Source organism: Rhyacophila brunnea, unplaced genomic scaffold (genome assembly GCF_057557595.1).
Source record: "Rhyacophila brunnea isolate RB1 unplaced genomic scaffold, BYU_Rbru_1.0 scaffold_23, whole genome shotgun sequence".
NCBI classification, from domain to species: Eukaryota; Metazoa; Arthropoda; class Insecta; order Trichoptera; family Rhyacophilidae; genus Rhyacophila; species Rhyacophila brunnea.
The window spans coordinates 30,542,548-30,561,100 of record NW_028232893.1 but is presented as its reverse complement, the minus strand read 5'-3'; the positions used below and the strand labels follow the sequence as shown (position 1 = coordinate 30,561,100).

General features: G+C 32.7%; 1 protein-coding gene across 1 annotated transcript; it reads left to right on the top strand.

Annotated features, from left to right (window-relative positions):
• The first annotated feature begins 828 nt into the window (after positions 1-828).
• On the top strand, positions 829-7,091 carry LOC147069851 (uncharacterized). Its single transcript, XM_085950518.1, has 3 exons — positions 829-1,043; positions 4,296-4,442; positions 6,031-7,091. Exons 1-3 carry the CDS (start codon positions 987-989, stop codon positions 6,193-6,195), a joined length of 369 nt encoding a protein of 122 aa, XP_085806644.1. The 5' UTR covers positions 829-986; the 3' UTR covers positions 6,196-7,091.
• Positions 7,092-18,553: the final 11,462 nt, after the last annotated feature.

Genomic DNA, 18,553 nt, shown 5'->3' with positions numbered 1-18,553 from the left:
CACGTCGAGTTTCTCGAATTTTTAGTGTTATAAGTATAACTTTTATACTGAATTCAAATTTTATGCGTAATTGTGTAAATGGATAATAATTGTATACACAGTTCAAACACGCGCGTTAACATGATCTTACTCCCTACTTCATTTATCGTTTGTCAATTTATGGCGACGGTCGTATGTTGTAGCTTAGCCACTGGGAAATGCCAATAGAAATGGCGCATTTCAAAAAAATACTACCTTATTCTTAGGTCAATAATTATTATAAAGCAAACATTATTCGTAGAATGTTTATCACATTTGAATGGTCAAAAACATAGCTTATAAATCTTGCCAATTTTTGAATAATAAAATGCCTAATTCTTGTCAAATTTGGGATCACAGAGATTATCAATATAATTTTTTATTGTAAATATTTCACAATAATAATGTCGACATAAATTTTACTAATGGTTTTATAAATGCTTTTAAAAATTAATAAATATAAAAAATCTTAACACCACTTTACATGGACGTACTGAAATATGACTATATTCTAAAACATTAGAGCGAGAGGTTTAAAAGAATACTATTTTATGTACTAAAAATACTTTATGCAGTCATCAAATGTTTAAAATAAATATAAAGGATAATAAGGCTTCAAAATTATGTAAATAGATTATCTACAACGTTTAAGGAATGTCCAGGATCATGCTTTGAAAATAGCATAAAAGCTCCATTTTGACGTACGCTGAGCATGTGGGCCGTTAATACTACAAATAATTTTAATTAAATTATCTTGTTCTGGCCAATCGCTTTCTATTTGCCCACCGTACGATAGCGCGTGAATAATCCAATATTGTATAGAGTCATCGGGTGAAAAGACCACCGGACAGTTGACCAACGGTATATCGCGTGAAACAACGCACACATCCATAGTAACTATCAATCAATAATTAATATTAGAATTTATCGGATTACTGCAAGTTATTGGGAGAAAAATAGTATACAAAATGCATCACGCCATGTCGTTCCGATTAGTTTTTCTGCTGGCGGCCATCTTAATACAGGTAATATATTATAATAATATTACAAATTAATTAATTATATTACAATAACAACAAAGACTTAATACTAATAAATTGTCACTTTGTTGTTAACAAAGCCTTCGGTCATCGGTGTGAACGTCAGTGAAATACAACAAAATAACGCAAAGATTCAATACACTATTTTGTATAGCAAACCTCTAATAAATAAAGTGTGTCCAGAAATGTGTTACGCAAGCAGTTGAAATAGATGGCTGTATAGTATTAAGATCGAACTAACATCTGAATAAAAAAAAAATACTTAAAAATACGTAAAACCACCGGAATACCCTTAAAGGAAAGACTGGTAATGGAAATTCTGGTAATTATTAGATATTTGATACCAATCAATATAAAAATTAACGCTCATTTTTTGATCTCAATGCTATGCGGCCATTTTCCCCCGGTACTACAGCTAACGGTGAACTGTGTTACAGTTACATTTAATACGTACAGTTTATATATAACGACAAAATATAAATCATTTGAAAGATTGAAGAAGGCTAAATATTTTTTTAAATAAAAGCGGTAATTGTATGCATTTTGATTTTCTTTTTTGATTAATTTAGAAATTAAATCGACGAGATGAGATATTGATTTAAATATGACCAAACCTTTGCAAAAATGATTTTTGATGACAATCCGTATTTCTACGCCAAAATATTGTGTTTGTTTGATCGGAAACTTAAAAAATGTTAATAAAAAACTCCATGCTTACACTTGAACAATAATTCATTGCAATCAATAGTTGTTCCAGTATGAAAGTGGTGATAAAAAAGTACGATTAGATAAGAAATACACCAAAAAATTTATTATTCATTGTATCGTCATAATGTTGCTTAAATTCTTAGTATTGCGGATAATTTCCCCATTTCATTTATTGGACAAAACTTTATGTTCTACAACACTGGGTGACGATTCCACAACGTTTTTAATACGGTTGAATTTGTAGCTATAACAAAATAACGTGCTTTGGCACATTAAAATATGGCGACCATAAACTCTTGTTTATAAATAGTAGGGATGTGTGATCAATTTTTTCAGAAACAACGATTGTGTCGCTAGATTTCAAAATCAGCCAAGTCCACCTTTAGGTATTTTTGACTTTTTTGTGAATTGATGAAGAACTAATGCTTTCTAACATTTCTGCAATATCAAAATGTGGAATTTATTAATTTTAAATATTCTATACTCGAAATAATATAAATTTAAAACATAAACATAAAATAAAAAAAACAAAAAGCTGTTTTTCTCCTATTCATCTATTATGGACTTGGCTGATTTTGAAATCTAGCGACACAATAATGGGATTTCTTTAAAAAGTCAGTAATTTAATCTCTCGTAATTCCTCTTAAAAATAACTTTTTATTGGTTTCTGCTACTTTTGCGTGTAAGCGAAGCATAATTTATAGACCCCAACAGAGTGGAGGTACTTGCATTAGATGAAAAAAATTAAAAGGCTTCATTGTATATTTGTATTCAGCCGCGGTAACGAACTCGCGGCCCACGGCTCCAGATACGGCCGCTCTATCAAACAGGCCATGACATTTAATATGCGCTATTTAATTCATAACAATATACAATGTAAGATTTAATATAAAGTCGACAAATCGACGACCTGTTATCACTCTAAGATACATAGTTCAGAGTATTATAAAACTAATAAATAACTCAATGATATTATATTCTTGTTTTATTGACAGTAAAATAAAATTCATTGATATCGTCCTGTTAATATATATTTATCACTACGTGCAGTGGTGATATAGAATGTACTAAGTTATGATAGAAATATGCTAATTTATCCGCCATATTATGTCAGTGACGAAGGCAGTGACGTCCCGTGGGGGTAGGCAGATTAGGCGTCGCTTGGGGGCGGCAGTTATTCGAAGGGCGGCAAATCGAGGAAAATCATTTGGTATACCTATATAGACATAGCTAAAATTATTTTGTTTACATGCCTACAATAATAGCATAGTAAAAATGGTGTGGAAATAATAAGTCTGTGTATTGCTAAATTTAATGGTACAGACCAAATGCGTGATATTAATCACATAGAATCTCAGACTCTGATGATTTGGGTATATTTATTCGCTTTTTATAAGGTATCTAAATTCAATTTTGTATGTATCAGTGGTACCTATATATTTTGTTAGTAATGTATCCATACAAGAGATTTTTTAGATATTAGAGTCATGAAAGGATGCTAAAAAATTAGGTGGCATTTTATCTGGACGTCACTGGACGAAGGGTGGGGGTAGGCTGTTAAGATCCGCCATAAATAGTGCACATTCAACTTTGTCAGTCATACGTAGTTGTTTACATTGTAATAAGACTACAATACTTTACAGATGGTGTTGGTTAGTTTTTAAAATTCAATTAAACCGTGCGAAAACCATGCCATAATAGATAATAGTCAAAAAATACTCTTCTAACAATATGAGCAAAAGAAAAAATCTTTTTGAAAAAAGTATGACCCCCCACAGAAATCGAACCTGCATCTCTCGGGTATCGCGCCCACACACATTGACAACAATGCTAAAGAAGTCATACTTAATTACGACACATTTTAACTAAAGGCTTTTAATACTCACTGAAGCGATTTCTAAATTGAGCAACATTGGCAATCGGCTTATGCATTTTAAATCAAAGTAGGTATTACTCTAATAATTACCGATGTCATGGATCAATCCAAGATATTTTTTTTGTAACTTTCTTGAACTTGAACTACTTGCTAATAATTTTTAATTACCTAACTAATTGTTTTATTCAACGAATAAATCACACAATTTAAATACAAAAGTCGATCGCCAATGTAGCTCAATTTAGAAAGCGCTTCAGTGTAACAGCCATTAATTAAAATTTGTCAAAATTAAGTATGACTCCTTTAGCATTGTGGTCAATGTGCGTGGGCGCAATACCCAAGTGATGCAGGTTAAATTCCTGCGGGGTCTCTTACTTTTTTCAAAAAGATTTTTACTATTGGTTATAATATAATATTATGTATTGAAATACTGAACTGTATTATAAATAGATGAAATAAAACTGCACACATTTGAAAGGAAGATACTGAGAAAGGTCTTAGAGGCCATATGCAGAGAAGATGACATATGGAGAGGAAGGTACAACCACAAACGATACGCATTATAGGATACTATTTACTTTAAGTAGAGTTAACAAAAATAACTTTTTTCAGTCATTAAAATATTTACTTAACATATTCTTCTATTATTTCAGCCATCTCTCTGCAAGCCAGCTCTGCCAGAAACTCCTGACGATGGTAAAAAGCAGGACAAATACGCAAAAGAGGCAGCAGACGCCCTCGATTCTACTCTTCTTCTTCTTAAAGATGGATTTGACAGTTTAATAAAAGACAGTTCGAAGGTACGACATAATTAATCCTAGTAATATTATGCCAGGATTTTGAAAAATCCATTGCACCACAGACTGCCTATTAGATAGATAAAAAAAGGATAAAAAAGGATCGTAAGACCTACTGTATGCTTCTTAGTTGTGAGCATATAGACACCATGCAGCGTCTCCAAAAAATCATGTCGCATTAAAATCTTCTTGCATCAACCCAGGCATACCCCCCACAAGAAGGGGGAGGGGTGACAGGGCTCCAGCCTGGTGGCCCTGTCTTAAGGGGGGCCTGGCCTGGCAAATTGACCAGTCAAGTGAGATAAACACACAAAATTGCACTAATAGTAAAAATGTCGCCTGCGGAACTATTTCGCTTACAGCAAAATTAAAAGCATATGATTGTGCGATGTAATTTTTGATTATTGTTTGTTAATATTCGATAACTCCATAATTAAAGTGGGTGTATTAGTTAAATTAAATACCCTAATTTTTACCTCGAACACTATTTGGAATACACAACTCTAGATAGTCACACTGCCTTTACCTTTAGCGATAGGTAGGGGGCCCGCCAAAATTCTAGCCTGGGGGCCTGCTTCAGGATGTGGGGGCCATGAATCCAGGTCATGCAAGTCCTCTTTCCAAGATTCTGAAATCTGTTTTGCTCGAATAATTGGAAAACTAGGTTTGAGACTTACTTGAGGCATTCACAGCACGTGACTGAGCAAGGCCCAGTATCACTTATTCACTTTAGATCAGGGGAGGGCAAACTGCGGCCCGCGGGCCGCATGTGGCCCGCCGGGTATTTTTTTGCGGCCCGCCATAATTAATTGTACTTTTGATTACGAATAACTTTTTTTATAATTTTTTAAAAAATATTGACAATAGATTAAAATTTGAAGAATTTGTTGTTTCGTAAATGTATTATCTCAGTACATCTTCCTTGCGTCTCGTCTCGCACTATGTAAGCACTATTTTCTACGTTGAACATAGATTTCAATAGATATTGATAGTGTACCGACAGAGCTACAACTTGAGATTATTAATCTGTAGTGTGACACTGATTTAAGAGAATTGCATCGTCGTGAAGAAATCTCCAAATTTTACAATGCCCTTAATTCAGACAAATTCGACCAACTTAAAGATTATGCAAGAAAAATGTTCGTTATTTTTGGATCAATCTATATATGTGAACAAACATTTTCGATCATGAACCTCAATAAAAATTCTTTACGATCAAATATCTCCGATGCCCATTACAAGAAGTTTTGAGAATATAAACTGCAAAATTAACACCTGAATTAAAAAAAAATGTTCTACAGTTTCATTCTTCTCATAAATTTTTTTGTATGTTTATTTTTCGTGATAATAAATAGTGTAGGTATATCTAAAAATGGTATTTTACTTGCGGCCCGCCGCTCATTTTGAATTCTTGAATTTGGCCCTCCATCCAAAAAGTTTGCCCCCCCCTGCTTTAGATGATACAAGAGGCTGCATTGGATCGACCCCGGCTGGTGGTGATGATATAAATCATACTCTGTCCGAAGAATAATTATTGTTGTCTGTCTTCTCTCTTTACTGTTCATAATCGGATTCTTTATTTCAATTCCAGCTCAAAGACATGTTCTCTCATATGAGTGAAAGCATCAAGAAGTACGCACCCGTAAACGAAGAAAGCGATTCCAGGAAGACCAGGTCTAATCCTCAGGAGATACTCTGGGAGCAGCAACTCCTCGCCAACAAGACCTTCCATGATAGCTTCTTGACTGAGAACTGAAAGCTGCGATGCCAAATCACTTAATACGTATCTAACACCAAGTTGTCAGTCAGAGTTCAAATTACTTTGAGTTTATACTTTATGTTAGAAATATTATATTTTACGTAAAGCAGTGTTTTCCAAACTACAATGACAGAATTGTTATGCTCACGAAAGAGGCTATTAAAATACAATACTTGAAAGCGATTCTACGGCATTTTTATATTTAGTTATTTTTTATTCAGTAGATTCAACTTTAGAATTTAACATTTTTGATTGACCCTCCCATGAGAACATAATATTACAATAAAATAAGGATACTTTCTAGAGTGGTGATTTTTTATGCCATGATCGCAATCGAATTGAATGTATACGATATTCAAATGGCAGTCATTTTATTGGCAATGGGACAACTGGACGCCAGGACAAGTAGGCGCCGCACTGATTAATGAAATAATGTTCATTAATGAAATAAATAGACGTATGTTACAATTTTATACAGAAAATAGACAAGGAATTTTAATCAGTTTCTATCTACTACTTAGTTTTCTGAAGATTGAGAATTATTATGCTTGACGCTTAATATAAAAATAAAAGAACTATCTTATCGTTGGAACTTAAACATAATAATATGCACAATTAAATCATTATTTACGTGTGCATATTAAAATTCTCACCAAGTAATATAAAGTATTAAATATATATTTAAAAGTACCTACCTATAATTGAAGGCGTCCCCGGCAAAGGGGTCCATATAATACATCATGTCAAAAAGTAATTTTATTGACTAAAACGGATCTATATCATTGCTCACGATATTTGAAAGTTTTATTATTTTAACTACCACACTTTTGAGATATTAGCAACATTAAAATGCTTACTGTAGAAGAGGGGTCTATATGATTATTTTATTATCCAAAATAAAAATTAAAATTGTCAATGATAAAGAGTGTTTTCATGAACATAATTATTATCACAGATATACTCCAAAAGTCCGCATTATCGAATAAAATGTTTTTTTCCTCTCCTGGACAATTTTGTTTTTGCATATAGACTCCTTTTCCGGGGATACCTTCAATTCACAAACGTCTATTTATTTTCAAATTTCATTCGATTGCATAGCGCCAAATTGTCCGGCGCCGAATCGTCCAATTTCCATTTTATTTATGCGATAATCGCATTCGTTATTACATTTTGTCCATTTTAATGCATTTTATGTTTGATGATCGCATAACAGATACGTGCATTGAATCGAATTGTTTTGATTTATATTTATATTTTAAAACAGTTTCATTGAGTACTTAATGCAATGCGATCATCGCATAAGCGGAAACACCACTGCGATCATCGCAAAAGTAAAATAACACCATTAAATTTTCTAGAAATCAAAGCTAGTGTTGTTAATCACTGATTTAAAAATATAAAAGACTGTCTGCCGCCAATATAGCCAGAATTAGAAATTGTTAGGAAATTTTCACGTGATTAATAATTTTATTTGATGAAGTTCGCCGTCTGGAATGCGATGGACGTGAGTTAAAGTCCTATTCGGTATTTTTTTTTAAATATACCTACCTGTTATTGGGATTTATCAAATTAGGTTTATGGTACTATTGGTAACTATAGAAAATAAATATTGTCTGATAAAAATGTTTGGAATAGAATAATTGACAACAATATATTTATTAATAATTATATTATAAAAAATAAATATTTAGAGTCCTCGCCTCTGGTAAGCCATCTACCTAAATAATGGATCACATAGTTTGGAAAACACTGTCTAAATTAACAATATACAACCTTACTATTATTTATTTAAAAAAATATATCTAGTTTTTTAAGATAGTTAGCATTTGAATCAAGTATTTTAAAAACCCGTTAATTTAAATTTCATTTGTTTTGTATCTTGGTGTATAAATTCAGACTGGTTGAGGGCGTAGGAACACAACGGAAACAACTCACATAATTATTTATAAAAAATAAGTTTGTTCAATTCCATAATTTAGTCACAGTTCTGTCCCCACAATTCTTCGCCTGGCAAAATAATCGCCTCATTGACTGTTTTCATGTATAATGGTATTTTTACAACGTTTTTATTAGCTCGTTTTCTTATTTGTCCGGTACAAATCTTGCAATCGATTTTTAACTAACTTCCCGACTAGCTAGACATTTGAAACTTTTAAAATATATCAGAACACGATGCCAATGCATTTTTTAAATACTTTTAGCCACCTTTAAATAGAATTGAATTAATTTTCAGTTAATTCTGTTTTGTATACAAAGTTATTTCGACACCATTGTTGGTTGTTAGGGGTCTGGGTCCTAGCAACTAAATTATTAATATATACGTGCGTTACTATGGAAATCAATATAACATCTCAAGTACAAATTTTTTTGATCGTTTAAGCTAGTCAAGTCAAGTTTATAATATGGTTCAACAGAAAATTTAAAAACGTGTTATATAAAAAGTTCTTTTTATCTTGTAATTATTACAGATAATTTAATATCGTTAACAAATTGTGTACATTTCAACATATTTAAAAAAATATATTTAAAATTTGTAAGATATGTAGTGGATTTCATATTTCACTCATATTACAATAATATAAGTTTGATTTGTTTAATTTAGGGTTAAGTTAATTTCACACTCTTCATCATCGTAGACGGATTTAACCAAATTGTCAAGGTGGTTTCTTAATTACAATAATAGTAGCTTTGTTTTATTTCACCATACTGTTGTATAATCATTATTTTATAATTGTACAGAAGTATACATTTTTTTGACTATGCCTGATCCTAAATTATATGGGCCTCCAAAGGGTGGAGGTGTGTATTAAAAGATTTTATTTTTTTACGAGAAATTGATGTTAGCCACTAGATCAACCTATTGGGTCCATACTCTGACTCATACACAAATTGAAAAACAATATGTGTAATTGCCAGACCCATGATTCGAACCTGGGGACCCACGGCGTTATACGCAGACGCTTAGGCCACGCGGCCGTCGTGGGTGTATACATATGGAAGTAATAATAAATATGTACACATTTTTTTTTATCGAAAAAAATATTTTTCAATAATTACGGCGAAGAATTTTTTGGGGAATAATTTTGGACGATCCCGTAATATTGTATACATATATAGTCAGGTTATTAATAGTTGAGTTGTAAAAACGGTACTTTCATCTGTTGATCATTAATCTCCACTTGGAGTAATCAACTAACGAAGATGTTATACTTTGAAGAAATTATATTCAAATAGTCACCAGTGTAGTTGTTGCCGTTGTGCCCTCACCCCCTTAATTCCTATACAATATTATTATCAAGACAATGAATATGATTGATGGAAGTGTAGATTAATAATTGGTAGAACTCCATTATTCCTCATCACCTGAGCACACTTTGTTAAGGTTAATACCGGGGATATTATAAATTAATTGATTCAACATTGTATGTATGTAATAATTGATGCGCTGAGGATTAAACGAGTATGTATAAGTGAGTGAATTTTAAAACAAATGATCTATGAACAGTTTTCATAATTATTATTATTTATGGGAGAAACATAAAGTAGTTATAAGTATTTTAATCCTAGCATTCGATTATATCTCATGGACATGGTGTAAATAATGTTGTTATTCTTCTAGCATGGTTTGACTTGATTTGTTCTCCTTCAAATACAAAAAATATTAATAAACTTGAAGTAATATAATAATATATCCCTTTTTGGAATATTAATAATGTATCATTTGACTCTCTCTTCTTGGTCGTGCAGTCATGGCTGAGGATCGTGACCACATTTAAATTTCGTCATCCTTTGAGCGACCAAGACTTTCCATCCTTCTCGATCTTCCGCTTCTCTCAGGGCAGAATGGATGGTGCCCCCAGTCAACTTTTTCACTTGGTCGCTCCATCGCGCAGACGCTTTTCCTCTGCTTGGCCTTCCCTGGAGGCTACCCAAAACTACCAGTCTCTCCAGGTTGTCCGGTCCGCGCCTGACAATATGTCCAAAAAACTGCAGAATTCTTCTCAGACATATCGTCGACATTTGACAATGACCTCGTATTATACAGAATTTTAATATCAGTTATTGACTGCTTAATCTACAAACCGACTAACTCCATTTGGGCAAATTTTTCAGGAATAAAACAAATAAACTTAATAATTAACTACTATCGAGCGGAATTTAACAATTCTAAAAATACACTTCGATTTTTTTTTACAAATTTAATAAGCTGCACTGTGAATTATTAATACACTATTTTAGGTTCACTTTTATGTATAAATAAATTTTCTATAAAGAGCGGTGTTGTCCCATTTACGATATTGGAAATTTGGCACTTGCAGTTGGGTGTTTTGTTTGAAGAACTATAACGCATTTTTTTTATAGGTTTAGGAGTTTGAAATTTTGTGTGAGCATAGAAAACATTCTTTATAACAAAATGCCATCAAAATCTCATTATTCGTCAAAAGTGCAATTGGTTGTTTGCGGATTAAGGAGTCATTATGTAGAATTTAAATGTGAAGTCGATTTACTTATGTATTAATTTAATCCTCAGTGCCTCAATTATGTTATGACATTATATGAGAGATTTTTGTACTTTGATATAATAAATATAACATCACTTTTGACGGGACGGATTTTTCTTTATCCCCCCTATATCCTTTAACAGTGAAAGAGTAATAATAATGTAGGTATATTGAGCATGGCTTCCACGGGAGGGAAACTGACAGGACTCTAGCCCGGGGTTAAGGGGGCCTGGTTTGGCGGATCGACCAGCCATGTGAGATAAATATACATCACAAAATTGCAGTAAAAGTAAAAAAATATAACATTTAAAAATATGTAATTGTACAATGAAATTTTTGTTTATTGTTTGTCAATATTCGACAACTCCATAATTTTATTCAAGTGAGTGCATTCAAATATACAAAAAAATCGTTAAAAATACACTAAATACCCATAATTTTATCTCGAACACTATTTGGAATATGCAAATGTAGATCATCAAACTGTCTTTAATGCGTCAATTACATTGAGCTTCTTTACGAGCTGCTTGTTGGCGAATTTACAATCTGCCTGTAAAGTCGCCCAATGTTATCATTGAACAAGCTTACAAGCTGTAAACAATATACCGAGAAAAGTTGAAAGCCGGGCCTACTGCATCTGCGCAGTAGCAACCTCCCGGTAAAAAAACGAACTACGTTCTGTCAAAAAAGGTCGCTGGCTTGTGGCTTCTCAGCGAATGGAAAGTTTTGTGTGTCATCATCACAATAGCAGTAGCTGAATCGCCCGCTTTTAAATTCGCAAAAAAAGCTCGTAAAGTAGCTCAATGTAATTGACGCATAATTAACATTTGCGATAGGTAGGGGGGGGGGGGGCGCTAAAGATTCTAGCCTGGATATCCGCTACAGGATGTGGGAGCCATGATATTGTGTTTAGACTAAAAGCATGGATGGATCTAATAGGTTTCTTGCTCGTAAAATAAATCTTTCAAGAAACTTCTTCGTAAGTTGACATAATAGACATAGTATTGACATGGTAAAGTCATACCGGGTATTGACATTAGACCTTCTTATTGTGCCATCCCCTAGCGGAGGTAGGCCACCATCAAGGCGATCTTATCTTTGTCGTCTGCTACCTGGGACAGTTCAGTGGAGCTGCACTCGTACCAATCACGGAGGTTCTTAAGCCACGAAATGCGGCGCCGTCCTCTGCTACGCTTCCCATTGATCTTTCCTTGAATGACAAGTTGGGGAATGCTGTATTTTTGCCCTCTCATAATGTGGCCGAGGTACTGTTTTTGCTTCCTTGTTTTGATACTACGTAGAACTTCTCGGTCCTTCCCCATTCGATTGAGAACTTCAACATTTGTCACCCGGTCAGTCCAAGGAATTTGGAGGATGCGTCTATACAGCCACATCTCGAAAGCTGACCTTAGACATTAGACCATCGATATGCAAAATACAAATTTTGCAAGCTAGATAGATTCTCTATTCAAATATACTATATTTGGAGAAAAAAAACGCTAAGTTGGCCCCTTTTCTTTTGTCCTACTCAACATTTTTAACATAGTATGTTTACATTAGGAATTCTTGAAACCATTTTAGCTAATTTGTGTATTACAATAAGAATCGGTGTAGGTATTATAAATACTTGGACATGGGGCTAATTATTTACAGGTAGATAGAATAATTATAATAGCAGTTCATAGTAATGGCTTCACTTAAAAAGGACACTAATCATTTAAATAATTTTAGATTTACCACGATTATATTTTGTAATATAGATGGTCAAAAGCCGTTTCGTGAGAAAATAACATTTTGGCGTTGCAGGTAGGTGCATACTATACTAATTTGCTATTATAATTTCCAGGAAAATAATATTGTTAACTACTGAAGTATCTTATTAATAATATTACAAAGGTTCATAGTACCAGTGACGTCCCTAGACAAAATGCCGCCCCATTTTTTTATACAGTATTTTTATCATCTTTTCATGACTCCAATATCTAAGTGTATATGTGACTCCAATATGTGTTGTATGGATACAATTACTAACAAATTATATACCACTAAAATATACAAAATTAAATTTATAAGTACTTAAATATTTTTTTCCCCAAGTGCAAGGATTTTTTTTACGTTGTTGGTAATCCAGTGGCTGTCTTCTTCATACTCGGCAATATTTGTAATGATATTTTTAGCCAGAGATCTAAAAGGTTTAGGCAATATTAAATCGATAATCGACATAATGACGGAGCGACTCTTCGATAACGCAACTTCCGTACGCACTGGTTAATAAGTCAGACTATAATTATTCGCAAATATGCACGTGTCGGTTACGGTCACCAAGGATGCCGAAAAGCAACGGAAGTAAACTAGATATCACGAACCCGATAAAAAAATTACAGTCCCGTTAAACCTTGTATGCTAATTATTACATTTTGTTTCCAACCAGTGAGCTGAAATTTTTTTCGTTGTTACTAAGTTTAGGTAGCTATTTCTATATATAAGTACCAAATGATTCTCCTTGATTTGCCACACTTCGAGTGACTGCCGCCCCCAAGTGACGCTCAAACTGCCTACCCCCACGGAACGTCACTGTATAGTACAATGCGAAAGGTACCTACTGGTTTCTCATTCGGGGACTCCGTTGCGATTCACGTCATGTGATTTATCGAAGCTTGGATGTTTCTGTGATTATTTCACTATTAGTGATACTACACAATGACCAATGGATCTCATTGCCAGCGCATATATTCTATACACAAGGCTATTATTGGCGGCTACCGAGGGTAGTTTATTATATTTATATATTGAGAGATATCATAATTATTATAATAAGTTAGCTGTCTACTCTAAACTGTGAAAACCGTAGGTATATCTCGCTCTAAAAGTTAACACAGCCAAGAGAGGTGCTGTTAAAACCTAGCACTTTTTGATAGTTCAGTCGGTTAACTTATCATAACAATAAATTATCAATACATAAATATGATTAACTACCCTCGGTAGCTGCCTTGTATATAAAATATTAATATTAATAAGAAAATTATTAGCTTGCTTCGAAGAAATTCTGCGTTAAAAAAGAAGGAATTTTGTCGTCAGACGAATTTGTTAGATTTTATGAAGCCATCGACATCGAAATAACTTTTTTACGTAACTAATTTTTTTAAGTATATATTTTGTACATTATTAACATGTACAATGAACTGCAATTGTATTAAATATTATTTTTCTTCTAAACTAGTGTTTTTGTTAGTCCTTGGTTTCAATTACACAAACTTTGTATGTATTTATATGCTAGGTTGCAGTAGCGAATGGTGGAGGTAGGCTGTTCAGATCCGCCATAAATAGTACACATTAAACTTTGCTAGTCATACGTATTTGTTTTTATTAAACTAAGACTACAGTTTACTGATGCCTTTGGTTAGTTTTAAAAATCAATTAAACCCTGCCTAAACCAAACCATAATGGTTTTGGTATATTATGGGCGATACGATAAAATTTTGCACACTTTTTCATTCATAATTATTTGTTTTATTTTGATTAAAAATGCATATAACACATTTTTATTGAACTAAGACTACAGTTTACGGATGGCTTTGGTTAGGTTTAAAAATCAATTAAACCCTGCCTAAGCCAAACCATAATGGTTTTGGTATATTATGGGCGATACGACAAAATTGTGTACACTTTTTTCATTCATAACTATTTGTTTTCGTTGGATTAAGAATGCATATTACACATATCGTTACTTAGATCATTTTTTAAAAATTCATTAAGCTCTGCCTAAACCAAACTAAAATAGATAAAATATCCAAAGCTATGTAGGATTTATTTGAATAATTTTAGATATTTTATAGATAGAGGAGTATTTTTTTTACAATTATCTATTAAGGCTTGGTTTTCGCAGGGTTTAATTGAATTATAAAAACTAATCCTCACTATTTGAAATTTGTAGTCTTCATTCAATGAAAACAAATACGTATGAGTGACAAAGTTTAGTGTGCACTATTTATGTCGGATCTCAGCAGCCTACCTCCACCCTTCGCCAATGCTAAGTTGTAGCGATTTTTGTCAGACCTACCTATCGCGTAATTTCAGGGCATTACTGTAGTGGACTATACACAGGCCATTCTTCCAGTACTGCCTAGAAACAATGCTGACAAACATGCGAACCTGGGTTCAAAGTTACAAATAGATGACTGCATAATAATATTATTATATTGAAATATATATAGGAAAGCGGTGTACTAATTCAAGGCAACAGATAGCTGACTATCGGCATATAGGTCCAACGAGTATTATTTACTTAAAACATTTTAAAGTAGGTATATAATATCATTATGCTGACATGTGTTACTACAATCCTACATATCGACAGTGCAGTAAATCAATAATGCATGTCAGATATGCTAAACCAAGTTAATTTTTAGTTAAGGGGGGACATGCTCGTCGAAGGTCAAAATTGAGTTTTTATTGTATTTTCAAACCATGATCCTGAACACTCCTTAAACGTTGTAGATAATCTATTTATATAATTTAGAAGCCTTATTATCCTTTATAGTTATTTTAAACATTTGATGACTGCATAAAGTATTTTTGTTACATAAAATAGTATTCTTTTAAACCTCTCGCTCTAATGTTTTAGAATATAGTCATATTTCGGTACATAACTGTGCAGTGGTGTTAAGATTTTTTACATTTATTAATTTTTAAACACATTTATAAAACCATTAGTATAATTTATTACGAGATAATTTTTGTAAAATATTCACAATAAAAAATTATATTGATAATCTCTGTGATCCCAAATTTGACAAGTATTAGGCATTTTATTATTCAAAAAATCGGCAAGATTAACACATTTGAAGATGATTCTAAAGATATTTATTATAAGCTATGTTTTTGACCATTTAAGTGTGATAAACATCTTATGAATAATGATTGCTTTATAATAATTATTGACCTACGAATAAGGTAGTGTTTTTTTGAAATACGCCATTAATTTTGTCATTCCCTAGTGGTTAAGCTATAACATACGGCCGTAGCCATAAATTGACAAACTATAATTGAAGTAGGGAGTAAAATTATGTTAACGCGCGTGTTTGAGCATGTACCTAACCGATTTTTTTTCCATTTTTTTAAACGGTACATGTTCAAACACGCGCGTCAATATCATTTTACTCCCTACCTCAATTATAGTTTGTCAATTTATGGCTACGGCCGTATGTTGTAGCTTAACCACTGGGGAATGACAAAAGAAATGGCGTATTTCAAAAAAACACTACCTTATTCTTAGGTCAATAATTATTATAAAGCAATCATTATTCATAAGATGTTTATCACACTTGAATGGTCAAAGCCATAGCTTATAATACATATCTTTAGAATCATCTTCAAATGTGTTAATCTTGCCGATTTTTTGAATAATAAAATGCCTAATTCTTGTCAAATTTGGGATCACAGAGATTATCAATATAATTTTTTATCGTGAATATTTTACAAAAATTATCTCGTAATAAATTATACTAATGGTTTTATAAATGCGTTTAAAAATTAATAAATGTAAAAAATCTTAACACCACTGCACAGTTATGTACCGAAATATGACTATATTCTAAAACATTATAGCGAGAGGTTTAAAAGAATACTATTTTATGTAACAAAAATAGTTTATGCAGACATCAAATGTTTAAAATAACTATAAACGATAATAAAGCTTCAAAATTATATAAATAAATTATCTACAACGTTTAAGGAGTGTCTAGGATCATGGTTTGAAAATACAATAAAAACTCAATTTTGACCTACGACGAGCACGTGGGCCGTTAAGTAGTTTATTTAATCTTTATTTATTTAAATAATATCTTCTTCTTCTTAAATAATCATTACAGGGAATAATGGGAACAGCACATCTATTCTATACACAAAACTGCTATATGCCGCTATCGGCAGCTATCAAGGGTAGTTTTTTTTTTATTTTTTCTATCAAAGTATTAGCACTTTTTGTAACAATTACAATAAGTTAGCCGTCTAAACAGTAAAAACTGTCAATATCGCTTCAAAATTTAAGAGCATACATAAGTGAAACGGCAAATAATTTTTAACAGTAGATGGAACGAAATTTCGCAGTCGTCACCGATCGGAGACTGGCAGTCGAGGTGTGAGCTTGTCAATTTGTTTTGTGATGGCGTCGCAGGAATATATTCTTAAATCATGTAAAGATGACTAAAAATCGATCCGCATGTATTTGAAAAAGAAATCATGCCAATGAATATACTATTATTATTACGAATATAATATTAAATAATGAACATAGCATGAAAAGGACGCATGTTGAATTTTTATAACAAATTATATTTCGCTCGGCTCGCGTCATTTGCACAATCCGCGCATCGCCTAGTCACGATCTTTTTAGACCATGCCTCAGCTGAGGTATTAGCCTTGACACGGCCAATAGAGGTGCTGTTAAAACATATCACTTTTTGTAACAATTACAACTAACTGTCTATAGAATAGATGCGCTGAAATACTTAACGGGTAATGAGAAGCGGGCAACCAATCTCAAGTAAGGAAGAATACGGGATAAATTTAAACACGTGTCAAGAATACGTCATACGTCGAATACTGACAACTGCTCTTGGTTTATGCATTGGCGCTCACTTAATATTAGTGTGTTTAGAAAATCTAGCAGGAGCAACTGACTGTACCGCCTACTACACAGCTTTTCCTGCTATCACGAGGGATGGTTTCTAATCCTGGCGTCCTAAAAAATTAAAATTTATATGCGCCTGTCAATTACCTACGTGGTCGCAGCCATGACCGGCTATTCTGGGTCAGAACTGTTTCATCGAGTCAAGCCTATGAGCACTGTCAGCGAGGGGTGTACGATTAGTAAGTGCGCTCCATAAAGACATAGATATTTTCAATGATGTACTTTGCATTTTTGTTTTTGATACTTTATTTTATTGTACTTATAAAATTGCTTCTTTTCTATTATTGATAATAATATTATTTTCGTCTTTTCTTTTGTAACTTGTAAGTAATATTTTGTTATAATCAAAATCTACGTGTCCGGAAACTTGTACCTATGCAGTTCACCGTATCACAAAATGTTGTATCGGAAATATATCACGGCCGTCTGTTAAAGACCGTCCAACTTCTTTGCGTCGTATAGTACGGACATAAAATTCATGTCTAAATAAAACACGGTGCTTTTGGTTTTTTTTTTAACAAATTTTGCCAATATACTAGATTATTTGTTAGGTTAGCTTAGGTTTTCATTCTTAAATTCATGAATTTTGCCAAAATCTGTTATGAAATGAATTAATGTTCATATTGAATCTGTAGCTGCAGAATAATAAGCGATCGAATATCTATTGTTTCTAAAAATATCAAATTACTTTGCAGTAATATATTCCCAGCGAATCCATTTCCAGTAAACAACTCAGCTAGACCAGCAAGTCGATTGGCGAAATTAGAGACGGTGTATTATTAAATCATATCACAGCACATTATACCATTACGGTGTATTAGCTGAATAATCATTTTTCATAGTATTTTCTTACAACTGTAATAACAAATAATATTTCATTTCGCCACTCAATTTAAAACGCTGACTCTATATTTAGTTTAATATGATTATGTAACAGAATTTAATGTTAATGTACTACCTTTTATTGTATAAATAACGAAGAACAATAATTTATCTTAATGTCACTCGAATAAGAGTACTTAGCTAGTAACTATCATGTATAATATACTATTGTACCGATACGCTGCTAATAAATCTCACCCTGCTCCATCGTAGACTTTGTCATTATCATCATCCTCTACCTACACATCGAACACCACTAGAGTGACCCCAACAAATCTAA

Excerpts from the sequence above, each read along its gene's own strand:
- LOC147069851 (XM_085950518.1), top strand. The coding sequence starts at position 987 with ATGCATCACGCCATGTCGTTCCGATTAGTTTTTCTGCTGGCGGCCATC. Across the intron at positions 1,044-4,295 it reads TGGCGGCCATCTTAATACAG|CCATCTCTCTGCAAGCCAGC; the intron begins GTAATATATTAT and ends CTATTATTTCAG. Across the intron at positions 4,443-6,030 it reads TAATAAAAGACAGTTCGAAG|CTCAAAGACATGTTCTCTCA; the intron begins GTACGACATAAT and ends TTTCAATTCCAG.